This window comes from Pongo pygmaeus, chromosome 7 (assembly GCF_028885625.2).
Source record: "Pongo pygmaeus isolate AG05252 chromosome 7, NHGRI_mPonPyg2-v2.0_pri, whole genome shotgun sequence".
Lineage (NCBI taxonomy): Eukaryota > Metazoa > Chordata > Mammalia > Primates > Hominidae > Pongo > Pongo pygmaeus.
In genome coordinates, this window is record NC_072380.2 from 30,650,170 (window position 1) to 30,671,443 (window position 21,274).

Here is a 21,274-nt window from a genome sequence, read left to right on the forward strand (position 1 = left end):
ACCATCAGATAAAAGTGAGACTTTATACTGAAATAGAACCATAAGAACATTTTTTTGCAGTTTCTGCAAGGAATTGTGTTACTTACTCCTTTCAGTGAATCAGTAATGACGTTTTAGGTCAGGAGAATGGAAGCTGCTTGCGGGGGAACATAGGTAGGTGACTCTAGTACAGAGAAAGGCATTTGATGTGGCACAGACCTAGGCCAGGTAGGTGGCAGGTGGCAGGTGGCAGGACCCATGCTGTAGAGCTCTCTGCAGGTTGCAGCTCCTCCACCTGGCCTTCCTAGCCCTGACCAATTACTCTGAGGCTTCCCAGCCCTAAGCTGCTTGTCTTGAATTCTCCTCTGAATACTTATACAGTGTGTGAAAGAATTCCTTGCCACTCATGAGAAATGTATTGATTTATTTGAAAATATTTGATGCACTTAAATCCCAGATTTAGTGGCAGTTATGGTAACAGATGTCCTTTTGATGAAAAGCCATTTCTGATAGATGGGGCATCCCCATAGTGACATGAGAGAGCTTCACTTCCCACTTTGTAGAGTCCAACTCTTTAGCACGGTGTAAAGGCCCTTCATGATCTGCGCCCCCACTCCTTATCCCCAGATCCCCAGCGATAAGGTCTCCTTGAAAGCCATGCGCCAACAATACTCAGCTCTGGGAGTCCAAAGAGAGTCCATCATGTATTCGCTTTGCCTTCAGGCTTTTTGCTTAGAGAGCCCATTCTCTGGCCATAAATTTAATCCCTCTACAAATTAGCTGCTTGTCCTTCAGAAGTCACCTTAACCATCTCTTCCTTCATAAAGCTTGCCTGGCTCTCCAAATGTAGGTTAATTGCTCCACTGTGTTGGTTACTGCTGTAGAGCTGTGTTTATTCAGGCAGCGGCATAGATACTGATTACATTTATGTAGGACCATTGGTGGAAGGCAAGTTCCCCAAAGTGAAAACAATCCACTGAGATAAATTTTCTAACCGCAATTTTATTTTACTGAAGGCTGGGAAGCCCTGAGGTTGGTTCTTGAAGCACACACAGCCTGGAGAAAAGCAATTCTAAATGTATGTGGCTACCCCTTGATTTAGATGAATTACATTCCAGTCAAAAGGAAGAACAGATTTGAAAATTTAATGGCAAGACTGACTTCATTCAGGAAATCATAACTAATCTTACCAAGCTAGGGGTGAGTTGATGGTGTGCAATAAATTTGGGAAGAAGGAAGAAGGAAATGGGAATCCTAGATTACAATTAATAGTTTTCTTTAATTCAAAAGGTATTGGGAGGTATTGCAGATCTGGAAGAAGAAGAATTACATTATTAGAAAGAACTCAGCAACAGATTTTAAAGGAGATGTGGCTTTGTTTTAGGTATTTTCTCATCTAAAAAAATTAAGAGAATGATTAAAAATGCATCACCAAAAGTGCCAGGGTGATGATTCAGATAGCACTCTGTAGCTCCATCCTAAAAAGGCATGCTAGCCTGTTCTTCTGATACATACTTACAAAACTTTCCCAGTTCTCTCTTCACCTCTATTTATTTCCAGCACCATTTGCCCCTTTGGACCTGATTCTCATCTAAAGATATTCTGTTGTGGGAAGTAAATATACCCTGAGGAAAAAAAACTTTCTGGCAAAACCTTGAAGTGAGTTATTGTAAACCCTCAGACAGGCTACTCATTCTATATTTGTAGCAAGATCAGAGGAATTAACAGATGAAATGGCCCTGGAAGCTGGTGTGAGCATCCACACCCCAGGCCTTCCTCTCGTCCCTAATCACACCGCTACCCTGGGAAACCTTTTCTGGGGTCTCCCAGCCTCACTCTGGGTGGAGTTTGTTCTTCTTTCCTCAACTGCCAGCTCCCCAGGTCTCTGAATTAAATTTTGCATTCTCATCTCTTTTCATAAATTCTCTTTGAAGATCCAGAGACAACTCTCCCAACAGTTTCTATTCCCTCTGAGACATTTGTAAACTACCGTCTCGTCATCCACTAGCTGGCCTACAACCATTGGTTACATACACAGCCCAATCTTTTCATAATTTACCATCCAAGTCCCACACTGTGTGTGCTGTGGGCTTCATGATCCGTTTACCAGACTATTCCCAGCCCCAGCATCCTGTGCTGGGCTCAGCACAGTGTGAGAAAAGGAAAACTTGGAGGGGATCCAGCATGAAAAAAATGAAAGATTGGAAAGAGGAGTGTCTGTGAGAAAAGGATGGAGGAGCTGGGTAGGTTTAGCTCTTGAGAAGAGATGGAGAATTAGACATATGTGGAGAGATTACAGCCAGCAGTCCCTTTTTTTGTTTCACTTTCTCCGTGGTTATAATATCCTTAAAGATAGGTTTAAAATGGGCCAGGCATGGTGGCTCACGCCTGTAATCCCAGCACTTTGGGAGGCTGAGGCGGGCGGATCACCTGAGGTCAGAAGTTCAAGACCAGCCTGGTCAACATGGTGAAACCCCGTCTCTACTAAATATATAAAAATTAGCCAGGCGTGGTGGTGGGTGCCTGTAATCCCAGCTACTCAAGAGGCTGAGGCAGGAGAATCGCTTGAATCCGGGAGGCAGAGGTTGCAGTGAGCTGAGATCGCGCCATTGCGCTCCAGCCTGGGCAATAAGAGCAAAACTTCGTTCCCAAAAAAAAAAAGATAGGTTTAAAATGGTAATCCTTGTTTAGTGGTGGACTCTGTGTGTGGGGGATGTCACATTGCTTTCGGAGAGGTACTAAGGTGTTCAAGCAGTCTCTGCAATAGGATTTGGTTCCCTGTCTTTTCTATCCCTTGTCTGATCAGCCCTGAGATTTTACTGGTAAAGAGACTGGAGAAAGAGGGGTGGGTGGACAGGACATGTAGGATGGGGGAAACTCCTGCAAGTATGTTTGCCTGATGGGCTCCAGATGGGGAGCTGGGACACACCTGTGACCATGGTGGGTCATTAGGTCCTAACATGGTTCCGGGAACTCGTGAAACCTGAGGTCATTAGATAGTGCATGTTTGACCTTTGGGCATCTTCAGGAATGAGAAGTTCAATAATGAGGATGATAGCAGCTGTTACTCATTCAAGACATTTCTGTTAAACACGTTATATTCGTTATCTCATTCAGTCTTCACAACACCCTGTTACGTAAATACAGTCATTATCCTCATTTTACAAAGAAGAAATTAAGCTCAGAGTTTTTTAAATGTGCCCATGGTCACATTTGGCAAGCTGCTCACCTGAGGTTTAAAGCCAAGTCTGTCAGGTCACAGACCCCAGGGTGGGATTTTTTGGTTTGTTTTAGCAGCGTTATTGAGCTGTAATTCACATACCATACAATTTAAAGCTTACAACTCAGTATTTTTTTTGTATGTTATTAATTTTTAAAAATTGTGGTAGGCCCAGCACTTTTGGAGGCCGAGGTGGGTGGATCACTTGAGGTTAGGAGTTCGAGACCAGCCTGGCTAACGTGCTGAAACCCCCGTCTCTACCAAAGAAAAATTGAAAATTAGCCAAGTGTGGTAGCATGCCCCTGTGGTCCCAACTACTCAGGAGGCTGAGCAGCAAAATCGCTGGAACCCAGGAGGCGGAGGTCACAATGAGCCGAGATTGCGCCACTGCATCCAGCCTGGGCAACAGCGAGATTCCGTCTCAAGGAAAAAAAAAAAAATGTGGTAAAATATATATGACATAAACCTGCCATTTTTTTAAGTGTACAATTCAATGACATCAGTTATATTCACAGTGTTTTGCATCCATCACCACTATCTATTTCCAAAACTTTTTCATCACCTTAAAAACTCTAACCGCATGCCTGTAATCCCAGCTACTCAGGAGACTGAGGCAGGAGAATCGCTTGAACCCGGGAGGCGGAGGTTGCAGTGAGCTGAGATGGTGCCATTGCACTCCAGCCTGGGCAACAAGAGCAAAACTCCATCTCAAAAACAAAACAAAACAAAAAAAACAACTCTAACCATTAAGTGTAACTCCCCATTCCCTCCTTTGCTTGTCACCTGGTAGCTGAAAATATACTTTCTGTCTCTGTTAATTTGCCTACTCTAGAGACCTCATGTAAGTGGAATCATACAATATTTGTCCTTTTGTGTCTGGCTTCTTTCCCTTAGCATAATGTCATCAAGGTTCATCCATGTTGTAGCATATATTAGAATTTCATCTTTTTTTCTTTTCTTTTTTTTTTTTTTTTTTTTTTTTTGGTGAGATGGAGATTTACTCTTGTTGCCCAGGCTGGAGTGCAATGGCGTGATCTCGGCTCACCGCATCCTCCTTTTTCCAGGTTCAAGTGATTCTCCTGCCTCAGTCTCCCGAGTAGCTGGGATTACAGGCATGTGTCACCACACCTGGCCAATTTTGTATTTTTTTTAGTAGAGACAGGGTTTCACCGTGTTGCCCAGGCTGATCTCGAACTCCTGACCTCAGGTAATCCGCCCGCCTCAGCCTCTCAAAGTGCTGGGATTACAGGCATGAGCCACTGCACCTGGCCAGAACTTCATCCCTTGTTATGGCTGAATGATGACCCATTGTATGGATATAGTACATCTGGTTTATCCATTCATTTGTTGATGGACACTTGAGTTGTTTCCACCATTTGCCTATTGTACAGAGCCCAAGTTTTAACTGGCATGTATATTACAACACAAGCTGAGAACCACCCCAGGATGAGATCTCCTGATTTCAAGCTTGGGCATCACACCATGTTGCAGAGAACCGGTAGCCTCAGTATTGAGAGTGAGGCTGACCTGAGTTTTGAAATACAAGTCTATCACATTAGTTGTGGGACATGGGTCAAGTTACTTAACTTCTCAGACTCTGGGTTTCTCAGTCTCCACTATCCAGACAGGTAATCACAACAACACAGTTGAATATGTGTTCTATCATGGGAAGTTTTCTTTTTTTCTTTTTTTTTTTCTTTCTTGGGATGGAGTTTCGCTCTTGTTGCCCAGGCTGGAGTGCAATGGCGCGATCTCAGCTCATTGCACCATCCGCTTCCTGGGTTCAAACGATTCTTCTGCCTCAGCCTCTCAAGTAGCTGGGATTACAGTAGCTGGGATTACAGGCACGTGCCACCACACCCAGCTAATTTTGTATTTTTAGTAGAGACGGGATTTCTCCAGGTTGGTCAGGTTGGTCTGGTTGGTCTCGAACTCCCGACCTCAGGTGATCCGCCTGTGTCGGCCTCCCAAAATGCTGGGATTACAGGCGTGAGCCACCCCACCCGGCCATTCATGGTAAGTTTTCTTAAACCCTTTACCTTTTCAATTATCATGACAACCTATGAGAACAGGTACCACTACTACTATTCTTCCTCCTCCTCCTCTTTTGATGAGGAAATTTGCCTGAAGTCACATAGATGGTAAGTGACCAGGGACTTCAAACCTAGATCCACCTACCAAAGCATTATACCAATCCCTCATGCAAACCGTATGTATATGCATGGGCTTGTATTATATATATATATTTTTTTACTTGTTTATGCACCTTTTTCCATCTTTATAGACAGGTCTTTTACGTTACTATTTTCGGTGGCTATAATAATGGACCATTTTATAGTTATTGAACTAGCTCTTAGATTTGAACATTAAGGTATTTCCCATCCACTAATTAAAAAAAACTTTATATGACCATCTTCATAATACTTAACCAGCAGTCGGTTCTAGATTTGTAGGGGACCTTGTCTGCACTGGGATGGCTTGGACACCTTCATTCTAAAATGTTCTGAAGCTTCAGGGAGGGAAGAAACCCCAGAAACTCCTTGGTTCCTGTGTTGGGTTACCCACCAAAGATCTGAAGTCATGCCAGAGTCAACCAGCCTTCCTGCTGACCCTCATGCCCAGATTTCCTTGATTTTGCATCAGTGCAACTGAAAAAAGATTTCAGACTGACAGGCAACCTTTTAGTGTTGGAAGGTAATCTGTTCATCCCAGACCAGTGATCCGCATGAGATAGAATTACTTCCTATTCCCCAGAACGAAGAAGCTCAGTTAGTCTAAACTCTTGCAGTTTTCTTTTGGTATTTCAGTGCTTCTGACTAGGTTAGGATACCCTGTTCTCATATGTGAACTCTGCAAGAATGAGTACGATTTTCAGGAATGAGAGGGCAGGAGTGGGGAGTTGTTTACATTAGCATTTGCCAAGTTTTCACTGTTTATCTTACCGGAAAGTCAACAGTGTGACTATTAACCTCCTGCATAATTAAAATTTGGGCCTTGTTATGGTTGTTCTTAAACTTGTGGTTAAATCTTTGTGATTTTTAGAAGGCAAAGAGATGAAGAGTAAAAGGAAGATAAAATATGGCCATTCAGGGGACTGAGGTACATGGACAACCTGGAGCTGCTTGTTGTAAATTGGCAGGTTCATTGCAGCCGGTGGAATGAAAGATAAGGGAATTGTGTAGATCAGAGTCTCCCAAGGTACTTAGCCAGTTTTGTTTAATAAAGTTAAGTAGATTTTTTTGAGCAGATCACATTTCCCCGGTGAAGCTGGAGGGTTGTGAGATTTCTTTTAAAGAAAGTCTTCTGCTCATAAATGAAGAGCATTGTTCTTATTTTAAAAATAAGTACGTGAACACCAATATAATTAACAAAGCTCTATCTTCTAGTGATCATTAATTTAATCTTAGTACAAAAGAGCTGAACAATATGTCTGAGGCACGAAGAATGAGGAAGAAACAGTTAAACATGAGAAGTGGCTGAGGGCATACATTCCAAAGCACCACTCCCTGCCACCTCCCTCTGGTAGGTAATGACCCCAGATCATCTGATGAATCAAGGGATTGTTTTTGTACTGAGGATAGATTTCCTGTAGCAGAGACAACATTATTTATACCCCCAGATTGTATTCCTTACCTTTTTTCCTATATTAATGTCAGTTATTAATGTTACTGTTGTTTGACACTGTGCACTTACTATATGCATGTCAAATTCATATTCAGTTTTTATAATGAACTAGGTGTTTTTATCTGAGGAATCGGAGGCTGGCAGAGATTAGGTAAGTTATCCAATGTTGCACAGCTGGTAACATTTACAACTAAAGGACTTAAAGGGGAGAAACACCAGTTTGACTTTCAGGTGAAGCTTATTGAGTCACCTTTCACCACCATACGCATACATTCTGGAATTACCCCATCTATAATACTGATACAAGGAGGTCGTTTGTTCTTTTCTTGTCCATACCCTTTTCAGTGACCATCTCCTCGCCCTCTAAAGAGTTCCCACGTCTTTGGACACTTTTCAGATGACATACCACATCTTCCTAATAACCTGCCACTGTGAAATAAGGAGTTCCATTTCCAAATAGTTTCTAGTACATTCTGCTACCCACTCCCACTGAGGATCACCAGGATACATTCAGTTAAACAGGAATTACCTGTAGATAATCAGCATTACTGCCCGAAATCTGGGCTGGAAACATAGATGATGATACTCAACCAGCGTTTGCCTCACAGCAGGTGCTCAGTAAGTGTTTGTTGAAGACAAACAGTTGTTAACCAAGATGAATTTAAATGTGAGAGTAGCCCTGACCAAATTGACATTTTTGGATCTTGTAGGCTTTATTTATTCATGCTGGTCATAACTTCATTTAAGAATTAGCCTCATTTTGTTTTTTGGAACTGGAGACTGCCCAATTATTCATCCATCTTGTGGCCTCATGGCTTAACACTCTCAGAAAACACTTTTTATTCACTGCGATCATGGAGTATGCAGGGGGATTATCCTTCAGTGGCAACGTGGAACCTAGCCTGCCTCTGAAAGGAAGGGAGGTGAAGGAAAGCAACTCTCAGGCAACAGCAGGTGTTTCCAGAAGTGGGGTTTTGTTTTGCACTGAAAATTTAATCCAAGGGCACCAGATTTTTAAAACATGAATGAATCAAAGTAGGAGAGTTTGGAAAAGGAGGGCACTTTTGAGATGTCCACACTTTGTTGCTAGCAGCTTTGTTACTTGTGGAGAGACAGTTCTGGGTCCATGGGTGGCTTTGCTCCTGTAGGTTTTTCTTGTTTCACAGTAATTGGCAGTAAAAGACTTTTCATATTTAAGTGATTGATCTAGCCTGGCTTAAAGAGACGATCAAATTCCTTGGCACACAGAAATGTTTAGCAGCCTTGTTCGTATCCATTGCCATTGTGGTGCCTGATACATCTGGTGCTAGTGAATAAGTACTCATTACTCAAAGAAGTGTAGAACAGATGCTGTGGAATTTCTTTTCAGGATTAATAACAGTATAATTTTTGCTTGTACACAAATCAGGTTTTTCCCCCCACCAGAATGCCAGGTTAAATTATTTCAAGTCTATAAAAATTGTTTTTTTTTGGCCAGGCACAGTGGCTCACGCCTGTAATCCCAGCACTTTGGGAGGCCTAGGTGGGTGAATCACGAGCTCAGGAGTTCGAGACCAGCCTGGCCTACATGATGAAACCCCATCTCTACTAAAAATACAAAAAATTAGCTGGGCGTGGTGGCAGGAGCCTGTAATCCCAGCTACTCGGGAGGCTGAGGCAGGAGAATCGCTTGAACCTGGGAGGTGGAGGTTGCAGTGAGCCGAAATTGTGCCACTGACTCCAGCCCGGGTGACAGCACGAGACTCTCAAAAAAAAAGAATTGTTTGTTTTTAGCCTAAAATTACAGTTTGCACTCTGACTTCTGAAAAACACAGAAACTCAGTTTGGAGGCAGTGATGCCTTGTCAAGAATGTAGACTCTGGAAACAGATTCTTTAGATTTGTATCCCTCTACCTATAAGCTGTATGACCTTGGACAAGTCACTAAAACTCTCCAAGCATCAATTTCTTCATCTGTAAAACGGAAATACTAGTATCTAGCTCAAAGGACTAAGGGGAGATTGAGACTTTATGCTTGTGAAGGATACTGTACACATAAGCACAAAATAAATACTTGTTCTGGTTCCTAGGGATACGTTAACATAATTTTAAATTAGGATTTCAGTCATTGATTTTTTTAACATTCCCTGTGGATAGATCAAGGGCAAGTAGCCCATGGCTAGCCAGCATAGATGGGGAACCAGAAGAACGGGGGTGGTGGAGTTGCTGAGTTCCTAGAGCAGGAGAAGGCCATGGGTGAGAGTGGGAGCTCAGTTCAGACACACAGCTTCATTCTGGAATTCCTCACGTGGCTCACAGAAGAGTTTGCTTATGTGTGTGTCTAGATTTGTGTTATTTGTGCTATGAAGTATATTTTGGGGTTCTGATTCATCAGTTTCCTAGGTCAGTGGCAATCTCTTTAAAACTGATAACTATGACAAGTTAGTAGTTTCCACCTTTTTTCGTCAAGGACTGGAACCTTTGCAGATTTAAGGAAACTGACATTTTCTTAAAAGTCAAGGAAATGTGCTAAACTGTAAATCATTGAGTGGATTACATAATTCTGAAGTTTATATCCTCTTGCTAGTTGTAAGTTAGTTGTAGGCACTTTGTAATATCGTTAATTTTAACTAACTTTTCTTGAATATGTTCTGTGTGCCAGACATATGTGCTAAGGATAGGAGATTACAGTTTTGTGAGGGACGTAGACACAGAAAAAGATAATTTTTCGTATAAGCAGTAGGTGCAGTGTTCAGGGTACACATAGGCTGTTTTGGGAGGTGTAAAAAAGGATATCTGGTCTTTACTGGATTTTCAAGAGTGCTCCGTGCCTTGATGAAGACTCTTTTAGGCAGCACCTGTCCCAACTAAGAGTCCCTGCTAAGAAATGGAAAGTTCATTAGATCAGCTTCATTCATTATCAGAGAAATCTACATTAAAATAATAGACTTTAATAACATTTCTTTAGATATAGGGTGTCACTGTGTTTGCCTATGCTGGCCTTGAACTCCTGGCTTCAGGTGATCCTGCCACCTCAGCCTCTGTAGTAGCTGGGGTTACAAGCATGTGCCCTGTTCTGTTTTTAAGGATGATTCCCAGTGTTGTTACATTAAAATTTGGTACAAATGTTGCTACTTTGGGGATTATACATTCAAATAGCACAGTTAGGTGTATTGAGTTCCTTAAAAATGTTCATTTCTGAAAGCTTTGCAAGGTTATCTGGAAGGCTGAGGAGAGAGGATCGCATGGGCTCAGGAGTTAAAGTTGGAGTGCACATTGATGATCACACCTGTGAACAGCCGCTGTACTCCAGCCTGGGCAACATAGTGAGACCTTGTCTCTAAAATAAATCAATAAATAATGAATGAATGAATGTCTGCTATGTAACATGTGCTATGCTAGGTACTGGAGATACAGCAGTAAGCACAACAGACACAGGCCCTGCACTCAGGGACCTTATAGTTCAATAAGAGATCATCTCTACAGTTCAATAAGAGATCATCTCTTTTTTTTTTTTTTTTTTGAGATGGAGTTTCACTCTTGTTGCCCAGGCTGGAGTGCAATGGCATGATCTCGGCTCACCGCAACCTCCACCTCCCAGGTTCAGGCAATTCTCCTGCCTCAGCCTCCCTAGTAGCTAGGATTATAGGCATGTGCCACCACGCTCGGCTAATTTTGTAGTTTTAGTAGAGACGGGGTTTCTCCATATTGGCCAGGCTGGTCTCAAACTCCCAACCTCAGGTGATCCGCCCGCCTCGGCCTCCCAAAGTGCTGGGACTACAAGAGTGAGCCACCGCGCCCGGTGAGATCATCTCTTTTTATGGACTAGACAGAGATGTACCCAAGCAGCAATTTCATTAAAAAGACACCTCTGCCTCCCCTTGCTGTCATAACCATCCTTCTCCCTTGCTCCCTTTCCTCCCTCGCCAAATAACAGATGTATGCCAGAAGAGGTGTGTGAGTGACAAATGAAAGTTTTACTAAAACACTGTTTTGTTTGTTTATAAATTTCTTATTTTTAAAAAATTAATTTCCACCTGAATCATAGATTCAAGTTGCCCTGAAGATATACTTCCTGAAACACTTTTTTTTATGTTAGGAGAAATTTATTTTCCTTCCTTTTCTACTCTTTCTCCTTTGGGGACCTCCTTTGTGGCGGGCACAGTAGTGAATCTAACAGAACAGTATGCTGCTCTCATGAAGCTTACCCAGGTCTCTAGCAGAGTGGGACTGAGTAGATCTTCTTATGTTGTTCATAGACGTAAAACCATTACGTTCTGAAAATACAGCTCCTGTTAAACATCCAGACTTGATTGCAGTTGTCAAAATCTGGGCTCGCAGAGAGGCTGGCAGACACTTTGAATATTCTGCTAATGCCAGGGAATAGACTTTCCTGGGGAAACTCTGGGTAACCCTCATCCCAGCAGCTGCAGGTCATAGGAAGGAAGAGGAATGAAAATGTCCCCATGTGATGAGTAAGAGTAGGTAATAGTAGTGGCTTAAGTTCCCAGAGGAACAGTTTTCTTCCCACTCATGCTCAGGGTTCCCTTCAACTCTGATTAGAAAGCAGATCCTTTTAAAATCCTGGATTGCGTCACATGATTTCTTAGCCTCGAAGAAGTGGGCAGTAAAGGAAGAAGACAACCATCAGAGCAGTGACTGATCAGAAGAACGGCAGAAAATCATTAAATGGAGAAGTGACTCTGGGCCAGTTGAATCATGACCAGCTTGCTTTTGGAATTTCCTTGGCATATTTATTTTGGGGTCTGCTTGCTTTTTTGCAGAAAACTTTTTGCTTCTGCAGTTTGTATCAGAGAAATAGTGGAGTGGGGAGATGGCAGAAGTTAAAGTCAGTCTGGCTGAGAACCCACATTTGGGTAATAGAAGTAGGGATGGGAATGAGAAAGACATAGAGAAGATGTCTTTATCATCAGTAGGTGGAGCTAATGAACATGGAGAGAGGCAGTGAAGTGCAGAAGTGAAGGGTCTGGACTCATGATCTTGATTGATTCACATCCTGGCTCTGTGAGAGTCATTGGGCTGGATATTTAACCTCGCTGTGTCTCAGCTTTCTCATAAGGTAAAAAGGGGCTCCTGCTGATGTCTCCCATGAGGATGATTGGTGCACAGAATGAGGTCAGTAAACACGAGCTCCTACTGTTGTTACTACTGCTATCATCACTGTAGTTATCTTTGTCATCTTTATTGTTACTAGGACTTAGCAATTGTGACAGTAAGTTCACTTCTCCATGAGTTGAGTTTGATGAGTTTAGGGTGTTTACATTGGAGTAGAAATCAATGCTATATACGTTTATGAGTCATCCTAAATAGAATTAGTAGTTGAAGCAATGGAAATGACCAAGGTCCATGATAGAGAGAAAATAGAAATAGTAGAGAGCCAAGCCAAGACTTGATTTCTCCTCATGACTGCAGCACATAGTACAGTTGGTTCCCTGTACAGAACACAAAAATCGCAGTGGTAATTAGTGCTGGGTAGTGGAAAACACCTCCTTTGAGCTATTCACCCAATCTTTTTTTGTTTGGAGACAGAGTCTCGCTCTGTCGCCCAGGCTGGAGTGCAGTAGTGCTATCTTGGCTCACTGCAGCCTCTGCCTCCCAGGTTCAAGCAATTCTCCTGCCTCAGCCTCCCAAGTAGCTGGGACTACAGGCGCCCACCATTACACCTGGCTAATTTTTGTATCTTTAGTAGAGACGGGGTTCTCACCATGTGGGCCAGGCTGGTCTTGAACTCCTGACCTCAAGTGATCCACCCACTTCGGCCTCCCAAAGTGCTGGGATTACAGGCATGAGCCACCGTGCCCGGCAACAATCTTTTCATTAGCTTCTTTCATAAACATCTTCATCTACATTTGTCTTCTTGGGAAGCCAGTGAATGGGTTTGACATTCTGTGGGAACTGTATTAGTAGTTCCCTAGGGCTGCCTCAACAGATTACCAGAAACTGAGTGGCTTCAATGGACAGAAATCTGAAATCACGGTGTCAGCAGTGTTGGATCCTCTGGAGGCTCTGAGGCATTCCTCTGCTTGTAGACATACCATTCCAGTCCCTGCCTTTGTCTCAAGATTCCTAAATCTATCTGCAAAGACCCTGTTTCCAAAAACAGTTACGTACTGGGGTTCCAGGTGGATTTTGATTTGGGGAAATGCCATTCACTCTATCACAGGAGCTAGTGTTCACTGCCCTGCACCACGGGAGCTGGCGTGGGCTACATTCTTAGTCCTGATGGCGGAAGAGCATGTCTGAATAGGCTAGTCCTTAAAAGAGTGGGCCTTGTATGGTTGATTTTTGAAAGGCTTACTTAACAGGCATGGATCAACTACTTGCTGAGGTATGTGAGTGGGAGTTGATTGCTAACAGAATCCTTGATTTATTTTTCTTGTTTCAAAATTTATATTATTCCTATTAAAAATGGAATTTTTCATCATGTTTGGATTTTCTGTGTCATGGCTGCTGTTTTTCCTGGCCAAATTCTTCATCTACGAGGCAAGCTCTCCTGGAAGACTCTGTCTCTGAGTTTCTTATAGCAAGTTGAGTATGCTAAAAGCCAGACATAAAGACCACCTGCTTTCCAGGGGCCTTGTCATCACCAGCAGCAGTGGGGGCATCACCCACCCCAGGGAGGAAAGGATGGTGTATAGAAGAGACCCCGAACTATGAGACAAGAGACTTGAGTTCTGGTCTCAGTTCAGACATTATAAATTATCTATGAGACCTTAGATAGATCTTGGTGTCTTTATGTGCATATTTCTCTCCCACCCAGAATTAATCCTCAGTCTGGCTATTTCTTCACCTGAAGGCAGGATGGAAGTATATTTTTTCTTCATTCGTTTTCTCAAGTATAAAGCAAATGGTTGATGTTTTTTTAATCTTTTCTTTTCTTTTTTTAATCTTCCTTTTCCCTTTCCCTTTTTCCCTTTCCCGACAGAGTCTCACTCTGTCGCCCAGGCTGGAGTGCAGTGGTGCGATCTTGGCTCACTGCAATCTGCACCTCCCAGGTTCAAGCAATTCTTGTGCCTCAGCCTCCCAATTAGCTGGGATTATAGGCGTGCACCACCACACCCAGCTAAGTTTTGTATTTTTAGTAGAGACGGGGTTTTCCCATGTTGGCCAAGCTGGTCTCGAACTCCAGACCTCAAGTGATCCACCCACCTCTGCCTCCCAGAGTGCTGGGATTACAGGCATAAACCACTGCATCTGGCCCAAATGGTTGATTTCTTGATGTTGTCTTATAATATGGTGGTAGGCACTGGTAAGCAAGAATAAGAGCAAGCTTGCCATCCAGGAGGTAACTGCTGTGACTGGGAAGGTGCAGGATGTGGTGGAGCACAGAGAAAGCAGTCTTCTAGACTAGCAGTGCGAGACCAGGCCCCTCCCCACCCCCAGAAGTGGCATCTAAGTAGAGCACACTGAGGAGTTAAGCTGGGTGGAAAGAGTAAGTAACTGATGAGTAAGAGTTAAGCCAGGCAAGAGGAGGGGGAGAAGAGTGCCTCTGGCAGAGGGAGCAGTGTGTGGGAGAGAGGCAGGCGTAATCATGCAATGGAAGTGACTGATCCCAGACCATGAGGGAGAACCAGATGAGAATCAGGGCTGGAGAGGAGGATGAGGGCCAGATAATTTGGGGTCTTATAGGCCATTACATGGAGTTTGGGCAGTATCCACAGAGCAAGAGGAAATCATAGAAGGGTTTTAAGCGGGAGTGACATGACTGAATTAAGAGACAGGGTCTTACTCTGTTGCCCTGGCTAGAAGTGTAGTGGCACAGTCACAGCCCACTGCAACCTCAAATAAGTCCTAGGTTCAAGTGAACCTCCCACCTTAGCCTCCCGAGTAGTTGGAACTAAAGGCGTGCACCACCAGGCCTGGCTAATATATATTTTTTTAAGATACGGGGTCTCGCTATGTTGCCCAAGCTTGTCTCAAATCCTGGGTCCAAGCGATCTTTCTCCTCCTGCTTCTGCCTCCCAGAGCACTGGGATTACAGGTGTGAGCCACTGCACGCAGCCATACTGTGTATTTTTAAAGTTGTCTCGACTTGAGTGTGGAAGCCAGGAGGGCTTTTAGGAGGCCTTTTCAGTAATCCAGTAGTGTTGGTGAAGATCAAACTGGATCATGGGATAGATTCACCAGGACCTTGATGATAGAATGAATGAGAGGGAGGATGGGGTGACCACCAGGTCTGTGGCTTGGGCAGCTGAGTGGAAGGTAGCATCTTGCTGAAATCTGGAGCCAACGAGGACAGATCATTGAGGGAGCATGTTTAGTTTTGAGTATGTCGAGCATGAAGTTGCTGTGGAATATTTCCAAATAGATGTTTTCAGGAGGCAAAAAAGTTCTTAAACCTTGTGTTACCAACTAAACTCAGAGATACATGGCCATACTTAAGTCCATTAAAGATTCTCCTTGTTCTTCCATCTCTCAGTTGTTTCTAAGAGTCATTCATGTTTATCTTTCTTTCAATGTGACCATAGACTGTATGCTTCACCTTTCTGCATCTGTTTCCTCATCTAAAACGAAAAGGCAGAAGATGATCTTCCCAAGCTCTGTAGGCTTAAACCTTCATCAGACGCTCTGCAGTTCTTACCTTTCAAAGGGATTACAGGGTGGAGTTGGAAGTTTCTAGTCCTTGTTTTTCAGAATCCAATTTGAGCTCTTCTGGTTGCATATTCTCATGCTAAGAAAAAAAGCCTATTCAGATGTATATTGTGAGCCCTCAACAACATTATCCTCAGAAGGTGCAGAAAAGAAAAGATGTAGCCAGATTGGTGCAATGGGAAAGGATTTGCCCTGCCTCTCAGGAGGGACGGATTAGGCCCAGACAAAAAAGCCCTGGCCTCTTGATCTGCCCTCTTTCTGCTCACTGGGGCCTGGCTCACTCTGGGTGGTCAAGAGCCTCTTTTGTCAAGAGGAATCTCACCCCCTCCCTAAACTCCAATTCATCCCAGTGGGCCTTGGGCAGCAATCTTTGTCTTCTTTTTTTCAGCCTTCCATCCTGTAAAGTTTGAGCAGGATGGGCAGTGACTCAGGAAGGTGAAACCCATCAGGGCCTTGCCTGCTCGTTCAGTGGGGAGTCCTTGTGAGAAGGGCTTGTGCTGTGGAAAACCAGTCTCTCTAGATTTTGTAATTTTCTCAAGCAACGAAAAAAGCAAACAAATGCAAAAAGCTTATTCTGATTTAATACCCACTTCCATTAAATGGGTATATGTGTGTGTTAGGAGAGTGCTCAGGCTCATACTGGAAAGTTAGGTGTTTGTGAGGACTGCTTCAGGTGCGATCCTGACCTGGTCAGACCACGTATCTTTTGATGTTTATGGTAATTCCACATTCCTTCATGATGGGAGAAGGGAGACAGAGATGATAAGATGTATCAAGGGATTTATCAAGTGTAAGTTCACCTTAATCTCTTTTAGGCTTCTGCCTTACTACTACTTTACTATTACTCAGCAATTTTGAGTTTAGGGGATTTCAGAGCAAATCCTCTTTTCTGCTGGGCGAGGTTTCGTGCAAATATTAATGGTGAATTGTCTCTAAGCATCAGTAAAGAACTAATGGGAAGTAATGCTTCAGGATAAAAATAGAGAAAAGTCTGGAAAACAAATTCCAGCAGTCAGGCTGACATTGAAATCTGATTCCAGCTTATCTCTGTTGCTTATCTCTTTAGGATCAGATATCTTAAAGGACATACTCATTTCATTTTTAAAAGTTTCTAAAGGAAGGACCTACTGATCAGGTAACCACCTCTACCCACCCCACCCCAGTTAGCCAGGAAGATAAGGAAGGACCACTGACAGGCTGCGGGCCAAACACGTTCCCCCTGAGGGCTCTGCCGTTTGGAATCAGTTGTATGTATCAGTTTTATGGTCTTCTGCTATCACAGTGGGAACAGACAAGATTTAAAAGACTCAGAATGTCTTAAAATAGCTTGGTCGCTAAACAACAATAATAGCTTGGCATTCCTGAGAATGGTTGTTTGTTTAAAATTCAAGGCATTGGTTCTGGTAGCAGTTAGTTTCCACTAGCTGGGCTCCCACATGAGTTACTCTGGAAATCCCATGGTCTCATCACAACAGGAAGCACAGGGATCTATTAAGCTCCTCCCAGCCCCTCTGAGGGTGGTCCCTAAGCCTTGGGCTACAGGCACCTACACACCCTAGAACACAGTAGATGCTGTGGACCTGATCATTTTAAGGACTCTGGTGATGTTGTTTTCACTCTGACTAAATAATAATGATCAGTCCACTCTTAGGGGCTTATTTCTCCCACCTAGATGCACAGGCAGTCTGTCTTTCTATCACCAAGTCCTGAGCAGGTAGTTTTTACTGCCTTGTTGAGAGGAGGAGGGAGTCAGGAAGGCCAACCAACAACAGTATGTTAACCACATTGTTGGGGTCCCATCATTATCTGGAAATGGGTACAAACTGCCCTCTGAACATATCATCAGCAGTCAGCTCTTGACTCCCTACCATCCTGAGAGAAGCTCGTGCCATGCAAGCTGGCTGTTGGGGAAGCCTCACACAGGCTCTGCTACTTTCTGGTTTCGCCATAGAGCAGTCCCACATCACACCAAGCAAAGCAGTTTTCTGTTGCTAGCCCCCTTTCTGTATTGAAGAGTTTCGGAGGATGGGAAGGATGCAGAGACACTGGGCCTGGAATGGCTCCTTAGATGGTAGGAAGGAATAAAGTGACTCTGTTGACCTTGGGTCACATGCACTGTAGACTTAGGGAAAGTCCTGAATGGCAGAGTTACTAATGACTTTTATCAAATCACCTTTTGCTGACTCCCGTGTTAGTCCTGGATAGTGTCCTTGGCATACTTGATTTCAGATTTTGACAGGTGATAAAAGCACATATTGAGATTGCTGCTTCACAGAGCCCAGATTCCTTGCTATTGACTGATGTTATTTTTGCCTTTCCTGAGAAGCTCCCTCATGTGTTTGCTGTTACTTTTAATGGATTGCTTCCTGATACATGGGAGGCCCAGGCACTTGCCCTTCAATCTGGCCAACTGCAGCCTGACCTGGTGGAATTGGAGCTGCCTGAGGAACCCTTAGACCAGGCACTTGGCAACATGACTCACTTTTTTCCCCTAAAAGTCTATAAAGAGCAACTGGAAATGTTCCTGTTTACATCTTTGTGGAGTGTAATTTTAATCAGGATTCTCAAGGTTTTTCACTTCAATTCTCTGAATTTTTAAGATCTCAAATGCCCTGTGGTCACAGTATTTGGCCCTGTACTTCTGAGGGCTACATGGAAAATGCTTGATGATCATGACTGACTTGTCAGTAGTAATTATGCCAATAAACAGAAAAGTCTTCCAGTTCTGGTCTGTTGAGGCCCTGCCGTTAAGCCATGGTTTTCCCAAAGGCTCTGCAGTGGGTTCTCATGGGATATCTTTCATTGGTTCTTTCTCTCCCTTTTCCTCAGAGGGCCGCATTTTCTGTTTTGTGCAGGAAATTCCCACTGTTTTGGGTTCCCCAGCTACAGTTGGAAAGACATCAGAGTGTTCAAGGCAGAGTCCAGGCCTGAGATCTCAGCAGGCCAGACAGGCAGCAGATGCTTGTTGCTTTTCTTGTGTTATATTTTTCGTTCCCTTGCTTAGCATTTGTGGGACCAAAGCCAACAAACAACAGGTTGTTAAAAGAATGAGAGTAATTTGACTTCCGACAGTGATTGGGGCTCGGGGTTGTTGGGTGTTTTGTTTTCTGATTTGAAACTAGCTGTTTGGTAACCACTAACTCTCGCCTTATTCTTTTCTTGCAGATGAGCTCACAGTGCCTGCACTTTACCCCAGTAGCCCTGAAGTGTGGGCCCCGTACCCTCTGTACCCAGCGGAGTTAGCGCCTGCTCTACCTCCTCCTGCTTTCACCTATCCCGCTTCACTGCATGCCCAGGTAATTGATACCCATCGGCCACGACTTCACTCACTTCACCACCAGTCCTTTCAAACTTGGTTCCCCAGAGCACACCATACAACTAACACCTATCCAGCTAACAGATCCACCTTCAAGAGATTAATGATCCCCTCTAAATCAAGCTGACACTCCTTCAGGACTTACGAGGATCGTCTGACAGCAATGATATCACCCACTGCCTGATGTTTGCCCCAAATGACACCTCTCTCTTCCTTAATGATCTCACCTCATATCGCACATGAGAGACCGGGGCAAGTTTATCCACCTGGCTCCCAGCTAGCTAGAGGGCATCACCAGAGTGTATACGTGTGTGCCTCGTGTGGAAGGGCTGCAGAGGAAGGTGTGTGCTAGGAGAAGGGGATATGTGCGTCTGTGCATGTTTCTGTGTGTTGAGAGTTTTCCACTCTCGTGTACGGTGAGAAGAATCTCTGACCAAAGGGAAAGCTTCCAGGGGGGAAGGCTGTACTTTCTTAAATATGTTACAGGAGAGATTAAGGGTTCCTTCTCTCCATTTTCAGGAAACCCTGTAGAAAAGGAGGCACAAGATAGTGTCTAAGATGATTACAGGTCAAGGCAGAGATCTCTATTCTGACCAGCTTGCTTTCTTACTTAAAAATAACCTGATTTTTATAAACAAACTTCCTGTCTCTCTGCAAAGATCACTGTCTACATACTAACACTTCCTCTCCCCTTGGAGAAAATATTTCTCTTAGCTTCGCTTTTAGTGCAAGTGGTAGTAATCAGTGTAAAGATTCACCTTTGGAGATCACCACTCATTCTTTGGCCTGCAAAGATTGATGACCAGTAACAAATAGAAAGTACGTACGTAGGTTTCATTTGTCTTTCTGCATGTGTAATTCAGCCTTTAAATTTTAAATTTTTAAAAATTATTAGGCTGGACAGGCGGAGTTTTCGTTTGCCTGTTTTGCTCAGTGTTTGTTTACAAGGCTGGATGAAATAAACAGCTTCCCAGAAAACCTTCTTCTGACTTAAAACTCTTTTATGTTGTGCAGAATTCCCTGTCTTGATAAAGACCACCTAGAAGCAGCCCCCAGCGAGGGTTCTTGAAAGTCATTGGGGTCAAGATTGTTGTTGGCTGAACGTCTTTTAATTCTGAGTTACAAACACGTTGTGCGTGCATTGACGACCCGGCTTCCTGGGCTGCCCATGGTGCCTGAGCCCCAGTAATGATTGCCCTCTATGTTGGGAGAAGAAGGGAGAAAGTAGTACAAGTAGTGAAGAAAAAAATGTAGGTGGTGTTGGTGGTTGAGAGTACATGGCATAGAAAATAAAGGAGCCAGGATTACCTGTGCCTTTGGCTTCTCCTTCCCCTGCTGCTTTTTCTTCCTTTTTCCATGTCAGTGCTTGGGAACCCTCACAACTGGCAGGTAACAGGGTTGGGATAAAATGTAAACCTGTGGGTGTCTTCTGCTGAGTCATTAGGATCTTTGTAGCAGGCTGCGGATAAATATGTGGATGACATGGGGCAACTAAGAGCCCCTTTTGCTTGCCACCTCCCACCCCTGCTCTGGATGGTGTCTCCTCTTGCTAGACTGCCGGGTACAGATCACGTGGCAATTAAGGCAAATGTTAATAAATACCATGAAACCGTGGCTTGCATAGTCTTCTGAATAGCCATGGCTTTGGTTAGTCAGCAACAAAGCCTTTCACCCTTACCCTGGATAATCAAGAGTTGACAACAGCCAGAAAGTACTGGGAATGGTGGCTTTTGGCCATGACATCTGCCCATTCTTCATTCATGTAATGGGTAAAATCAGAAGTAATTCTGGAGATATGGTATGGTAAGAGAAGGGCCTAAAGAGTCTCAAGAGATTAGAAAGCATATGCCATTGTAAGGAAGGATGGGGAGAGAGTGCCAAGATTAGATGGACTCAGCCATTTGATTTAATGGGATGCATTGCCCATGGTGGTACCCTCCCCTGGGAGTTCTTCCTTGATCTTGAGACTTTCCCAAACTGGAATCCACTTAGCTCTGCCACATCGGTCCCAGATTGGTGGGACTCTCATCTGGTATCAGTTTTCAACGCCACTTCTTGTTTGGAGTCATTCCCGGTGCAGTCATGGACGCTATGAACAAATATGGTTATTTAAATTTATTTGTCCAGTATGAGAATCAGAATGAACTAGTAGAGGCTTTACAGATCAGCTGGTCTGACCCATTTTACAGACGAGGAAACAGGCCTGAGAAGATGGAGGGAGTTACCCACAATCTGAAGGGGCTCTACCATGACTAGACCCAGGTCACCTGCCTCCCAGGCCTGGCTCTTTCCACTCCGAGGTGCTGGCTCACCACAGACTTATTCTTTAATGGAATTTTGGAAAGGCCTCACTCCAGTGACTCCTTGGATCTTTCTTCTCTAAGTAGATGGGAAGCCTGTAAGAAGAGACTTGGAGGCAAAGCAAAGGGAATCAGCACTTAACCCTCACCCAAAGGGCCCAAGAGAATCTTTAGTAACTGGAGGTAGAGCAGACTGGAGCCTCTACGGGGCATCTCCCCATATTGGAGAATTCAGTCTTTGTTT

The 21,274-nt window shown here is 43.8% G+C and overlaps 1 protein-coding gene across 8 annotated transcripts in view; it reads left to right on the forward strand.

The window, feature by feature from the left end:
• The window catches only part of RBPMS (RNA binding protein, mRNA processing factor), a 185,899-nt gene that overhangs the window by 139,684 nt on the left and 24,941 nt on the right, over positions 1-21,274 (forward strand). For 5 of the 8 annotated variants that reach the window (XM_054497942.2, XM_054497943.2, XM_063668605.1 and 2 more), the window contains one exon: positions 18,580-18,710. The exons of 2 other annotated variants lie outside the window; for them this stretch is intronic. In XM_054497942.2, coding sequence (XP_054353917.1) covers positions 18,580-18,710 — 131 coding nt within the window. Of the gene's footprint in view, positions 1-18,579; positions 19,540-21,274 lie in introns of those variants that run through there. One more of the 8 variants, XM_063668604.1, reaches the window with a different exon arrangement.